We start from the raw sequence: 6,896 nt of genomic DNA, 5'->3' as shown, positions 1-6,896 counted from the left end.
CCCTCAAAGAAAAATTAGATTTGGTTATCTTTTTTTTTTCCATCCTCTGCAGAGTTATTTAATTTTCTATTTGTTTTTATGAAGTGTAATTAATTGTGTACAGTATGCTATTTGGATGGTTTGTAGTGGTAAAGACTCATTGCTTAACCCAAAAAATGCTTATTAATTGTGGACCATACTCATAAGGATGCATGACAGGGTCTAGTAAATGAGTGAATGACCTTAATATTGGTAGATTTAATGAAGACAGTGCTATAAAACTCCCACAGTGGTAGGGTCCAAGAAAATGTAACATTCATTATAGGGTAAAATTTTAAGACAATAACTAGGGTGAGAAAGAGTTACATGTTGTCTAGGTAAACCAACGCATGAAAATTGCTCAAAACATTGAAGATGATCAACGTTGTCATCTTTAAGTAGAAGCTCAGGGTCCTTCACGTCTTTACAGCTGAAACTGATTTTATCGGTGGTAATTCGACAAAAACAAGAGAAGATAAACATAAGTTGAGTCTTGAGGAACTAATAGTATTAATTTTTCTTTATTTTTGTAGAATTGTTATTGACTGGGTTACTGTCTCAATTGTAAAGACGAGTAATACTATGAACTTCGATTTACGATAATGTTCATCGGCTATTGTTCAAGTTTCAAATCATTTTCAACCATTTATTCACTGTAAATCATATTAGATTCCTACCTTTTGAAGATACATAAGATACAGGCACGTTAAAAAATCATGTGGGCATCGGTACATATATAGTCATTGCAAACACAAAATCTCAAGAAAAGCAATAAAATAGTAACACACAGAGTTTCAAAAGTCAGTTGGAGTCATTTCATACACATAAAGACAATAATTTATTACTTATAGAAGCAATGTGACATGTATCTAGTCATGTTTCATAAGATCCATCAAGGGTACAAAAACTGTCCCACACCACATTGTGTGTCTTTTTGTTTGTATTGGCAGATTTCTCACTGTCCTCTTTTAGTGAGGAATGAAATTTTTCATTGCTTTGGAACAATTTGAGGACCATATAATTAAGATTGATTTCACTCTTCTAAAGTCAACAATTTATTCAAAAATAAAGATAATATATTCAACTATAAATTCAAAAATCAACAATATATGCTTATATGAAAAATTAACAATCTATGTTATTTTTTTATGGAAAATGATATTTTCCACTTTCTACTTGTAATTTCAGCCAATTTCACTTTCCACTTGAGTGTGCTTCAAGTAATAACAAGAGAACATTGAGTTTCCTTCATCATGAGGCAACCTCTAAGATCAAATCTAACTCATTGAAAAAAGTGAAATTAAAAGCTCCTTAAAACTTGAATAACTTCTCAATGCACATTGATTGTGGCACACTTCAGTGATTATTATGGACTCTAAATTCAAGGATGGAAAGAATGTGGGTGCTACAATGCACTTGCACCACAGAAGCACCAAAGGTGAGTCAAAAGATTGTTGTTGCATCAACATTTATGTTAACAACAATGTTCAAGGTGTTACAAATTCTGTGTTACATGATAGTGAGGTTAGGATGAGAGATCCAGGTGTTAGTCTATATTTTGAAGATTTTAAGGTTGATAAAGAAATTTCCTCTTACCATAAGAGACTTTATTGGGGAGAGAAACTAGGTTTTTGTCTTTGTATATTGATTTTGTTATTGGCTCTTATGTTTCTCTTGGTGCTTCTTTTCTCAACTAGAATCATAATTTTTATCCTATAAAATCCAATTACTACATTGTGTGTGTGGGAAGGATAGGAGATAGATTTGACCAAGATCGGATCTACCGTTTATAAAGGTTAGAAGTTTTATGATTCTGAGTTTTCAATTTGTCACAATCACAATGTAAATTGACGTTTTAAATAATTTAAGATGAAACTGACACAGTAAATGTGTAGAAGTAAGAAATTGCAGGTTTAAATTTACGTCATGACATTATACTTAAAAGACAAGTGAATCATCTATCTTTATCAACAATTTAAATGGATTGGTTAAAAAATTCAACCAAATACTACATTTGTGTCCAAGTTACATTTCTAAATTGTGTTTATATTTGACTTGAAATTGGGACTACATTTTTAGTTTCTTTTCATCAATTTGTATTGTGAAGGAAGGGTCAACAATAAGAATGTCAAAATCATGATGATTATATAATTGATGACAAACTCTAGATTCAAACAACATTGTTAATAATTAAGGTCATACATTGGATCAATAAAATGATTCAATATATAGGTGGTACATTAAATGTATAGTTTTGAAGAGAGTTAGTTAGTGGTAGCACACTCTAAGATTGACCTCCCACAACAGGACAGTGTTACATCATGAAGGATTAATTGTATTGTAGTTTGATTTTCAATATTCAATGCATATATATGTGCATAAACCATGGCCACGACTATGTTAACTTCAAATTCCTTCCACATAATCACAAACAAACGTGGTTATCAATATTCTTTCTTGTTTTTCTTTTCCTCACTAATACTAACTACTAACGTATATTTGGTTTTGTGCATTCATTTTATTTTAACTTTATTTTTCTAAAAAGCATATTCGTCGGAATAGGATTGAATGCAGACACAATAACTCTGCATATTGTTATAATGGATTTCAATTGTCTAATTTTGATTATTTAAGTATAGATTATATTATGTCAAAAAAAAAAAAAAAGTATAGATTATATAAAGGTTCAATATGAACCAAAAAATTTCAAATTGATTGGGACTTATTAATTGGTTGAGACTTATTGATACGTAAAACTATGAGTTTTTTTTATTTTATTTTTTTATTGTTTATAGTTGGTTATTTTAGCATGAACTCCCTTACTTTATTTTCCCTCGACACTCCCAAATAAATAAATAATATGAGACGTTTCACCGATTTATCAAATGGAGTGGAGACTTTAGATAAAAGAAAATGCTAACAAATACTCTAGAGAAATCAAATATAATAATAATATTTTGGAAGTTGTATAGTCAGTTTTTCAAAAAAAAAAAAAAATTTAAAAAAAAACCATTTTCAACAAAGATTTTCTTTTTGTACTTCGTTAAATGCTCTAATTGCTTTAAAAAAAAGAATTTAATTTATATGCACCGTCGGTGTAAAGTTATTTTACACATGCGTCCAATAATATATCGACACATCATGTATGGTCATTAAAAACACATGATGTGTCACATTCATTAAATGATGTGGCAACGCGTCATTGAATGTATGTGTAAAAAAAAATTACACCGACGGTGTACACCAATTAAACTCTAAAAAAAAATGCTCTAATGAATTTTACATTTTTATTGAACACTTTTAATCTTGAATGATCTTAATAATATATTAAAAAGATAAATATTGACTAGGACTTAACAAACGGGGAATAGAAAATTAAGATAAATATTTTTTACTCCGCAGAAAAGGGCGAAGCAGAATCTTTTAAGATGAAAAATTAAACTTATATAGGAGTATATATTAATATATCTAGGTTATTTTAGGTGGTACATTTACCGGTAGTACACTCTAAGAGTTCTTTAAGTGAGTCTCGTTTTATTCTTTATATTATTTCACATTTCAATTATTTAAACAACTCAACTATATTTCTCAAATTCCATACAACTCACCAAAAACTCTTAAATGAGTCTCATTGGACCGTAGGAACGACGCATGCAATGAATTATCCATTATGTCTGACAATGCACTCTGCTGTGCAGTTAAGACACGCTAAAATATGAACCGATATTTATGCTCTAAGATGACCCCCACAACATGACAGGTTGACAATGTTATATCATAAAGGATTGTACTGTAATACATAAACTCTGTCAAATTAATGGTTGAAATTATGTCAATCTGCGTGGTATGTAAATTGATCATTTAGATCATGTATTTTGTGAGATTACTATTACAAATCATGTAACATTACTCCTAAAGGGTCATTTATTAAAAATGGGCATAATTGATAGGATATGAGTACATTTTATATATAGGGATGAAGTTCAAACTCGAAATCTCTCTTTTGTTTACTTTAAGAGGTAAAATTTTAGGAATAAGATGAGTACTTCAACTGATTTGAGTTAAAGGTGGAAAAAGTTAACAAGGTGAAAAATTACTAATATTGGTCATTAAAAATTAAAAAAATGGTAAATTTTTATTCAATAGATCACTTAAATAAATAGGCGTGACGGATGAAATTGTTGACCATATGTGTAGGGTTTTTATTTTGGAACTACCCTTACGTTTGACTTTTGAAAATTTCAAGTGATGACGTATAGTACTACTCCCTCCGTCCCATTTTAAATGACATATTTGACCATTTCACACACTTTAAGAAAAATGCATAAATAAAGGAGATAGTTGTACAATTACTAAACTGTCCTTACCTTTTTCATTACTAGTAGTAATGATTAAATTAGTTGAGTATGCCAAACATAAACAGGGGCCCACATAAAGGGTAAAATTGAAAAAAATGGTTTTAAAAATTGTATAGATCATATATTTTGGAAAAGTAAAAAAAAATCATTTAAAATGAGACGGACGGAGTATATAGTAACTAGATTTCTGAGTTTCTCATCATCCTAATAACTAAAGGTTAAACTATGTGTTTTGTTATTCCCATAAACCGACACGTTGCAGACAGCATGTGTTAGACATTGCCACCGACATGCAACAGTTGCAACCACCAGCTCAGGTTACTAACGTGCGCATCATCATCATCATCAAACTTGCTTACTTTACTTCGTTCCTTTTCTTCTTCATAATCTTCCAAATTCTCCATTGAACTTTGCACCATTCAATTCAACTTCTAGGGTTTACCATAAATCCCAATTCTCACGTTCAATTCTAATGTGAAATGAGACGCCGCCCTTTACCGGGCATTCTCTCCAATCAAATGGAGAAATCAACAATCAAAACCCCCAATTCACGTATCTTCTTCCTCGCTTCTCTCTCTGCTTTTTTCTGGCTTTTACTCCTTTACTTCCATTTCATCATCCTCCCCCAATCCACCACCACCACCACCACCACCACCACACCACCCAGGAAGAATTTCGGCTTCCCTGATGTCAAAAACCAAAACCCAATTCAAATCCATCAAAAAAATTTAACCTTTATCACATCATCACTTGAAACTGATCCATGTGTAGGTAGATACATTTATGTTCATGATCTTCCTTCAAGGTTCAACCAAGACATGTTAAGAGATTGTAAAAGTTTAAGTCTTTGGACCAATATGTGTAAGTTTGTAACCAATGCAGGTCTTGGTCCTCCGCTTGAGAATGTCGATGGAGTTTTCTCTGATACTGGTTGGTATGCTACTAATCAGTTTGCAGTTGATGTTATTTTTGCTAATAGAATGAAACAATATGAATGTTTGACTAATGATTCTTCAATTGCTGCTGCTGTTTTTGTACCTTTTTATGCTGGTTTTGATATTGCTAGATATCTTTGGGGTTATAATATTTCTATGAGAGATGCTGCTTCTATTGATCTTGTTGACTGGCTTGTGAAGAGACCTGAATGGAGTGTTATGAATGGGAGAGATCATTTTCTTGTTGCTGGTAGGATAACTTGGGATTTTAGGAGATTGTCTGAGGAAGAAACGGATTGGGGGAACAAGCTTTTGTTTTTACCTGCTGCTAAGAATATGTCTATGCTTGTTGTTGAATCTAGTCCTTGGAATGCTAATGATTTTGGGATTCCTTATCCTACTTATTTCCACCCTGCAAAAGATGCAGATGTGTTTGTTTGGCAGGAGAGGATGAGAAGGTTGGAGAGGAAATGGCTTTTCTCTTTTGCTGGTGCGCCGCGTCCTGATAATCCAAAATCGATTAGGGGTCAAATAATTGAGCAATGTAGGAGTTCTAAAGTTGGGAAGCTTTTGGAGTGTGATTTTGGGGAGAGTAAATGTCATTCTCCTAGTTCTATAATGCAGATGTTTCAGGGGTCACTTTTTTGTCTTCAACCTCAGGGTGATTCTTATACAAGAAGATCTGCTTTTGATTCAATGCTAGCAGGTTGTATACCCGTGTTTTTCCATCCGGGTTCGGCGTATACGCAATATACTTGGCATCTTCCTAAGGATTATACTAAGTATTCTGTGTTCATTCCTGAGGATGATATTCGGAAGAGGAATGTTAGTATAGAGGAGAGGCTTAGTCAGATACCTGAGGAGCAAGTGAGGATTATGAGAGAGGAGGTGATTAGTCTCATTCCTAGATTAGTGTATGCTGATCCTCGTTCTAAGTTAGAGACTTTGAAAGATGCTTTTGATGTTTCTGTACAAGCGGTGATTGATAAGGTTACCAATTTGAGGAAGGATATTATCGAAGGTCGCACGGATGAAAACTTCATCGAGGAGAATAGTTGGAAATATGCATTGTTGGATGAGGGACAGCGTGAGGTAGGACCTCATGAATGGGATCCTTTCTTTTCTAAACCCAAGGATGGAAATGGGGAATCCAGTGACTCCTCTGCTGAAGTTGCAAAAAATTCTTGGAAAAATGAACAAAGAACTCAATCGTGATTCGTGATGGGGAGCTAAAAAACTTCAACTGCTGGCTGCAGGTTTCTGAAATGACTTAGGGAACAAGAATTACAGCTACAAAAGAATTGATGGATCTTGCTATCAACTTGCTGCAGAACTTGTACTTTCGAGCAGGCTTCATTGTAAACCCCTAGCTTGGAGAGACAATCACTGCTTGCTACAACAGTTTTGTTATATAAATTCTTTCTGGTTTCTGCATTTTGTATTTTCCATAGTGGTTTCTACTTTCTAGATGTACTTTCCAAGGTCAAATAATTTTCCGCGATGTGATATAATTGTTCACTTGATTCATATAGGAAATATAAACAAATTTATGGTTTATGATCAATTGAATTGGTCACTTGAATGA

At 32.8% G+C, this 6,896-nt stretch overlaps 1 protein-coding gene across 1 annotated transcript; it reads left to right on the top strand.

Annotated features, from left to right (window-relative positions):
* The first annotated feature begins 4,563 nt into the window (after window positions 1–4,563).
* On the top strand, window positions 4,564–6,896 carry LOC123890031 (xyloglucan galactosyltransferase MUR3-like). Its single transcript, XM_045939571.1, has one exon. The coding sequence runs from the start codon at window positions 4,856–4,858 to the stop codon at window positions 6,524–6,526; it is 1,671 nt and encodes a 556-aa protein (XP_045795527.1). The 5' UTR covers window positions 4,564–4,855; the 3' UTR covers window positions 6,527–6,896.

The sequence above is a fragment of the Trifolium pratense genome, linkage group LG6 (assembly GCF_020283565.1).
Source record: "Trifolium pratense cultivar HEN17-A07 linkage group LG6, ARS_RC_1.1, whole genome shotgun sequence".
In the NCBI taxonomy this organism is placed as follows: domain Eukaryota; kingdom Viridiplantae; phylum Streptophyta; class Magnoliopsida; order Fabales; family Fabaceae; genus Trifolium; species Trifolium pratense.
This window is presented reverse-complemented; position numbering and strand designations above follow the sequence as displayed.

Excerpts from the sequence above, each read along its gene's own strand:
- LOC123890031 (XM_045939571.1), top strand. The coding sequence starts at position 4,856 with ATGAGACGCCGCCCTTTACCGGGCATTCTCTCCAATCAAATGGAGAAA.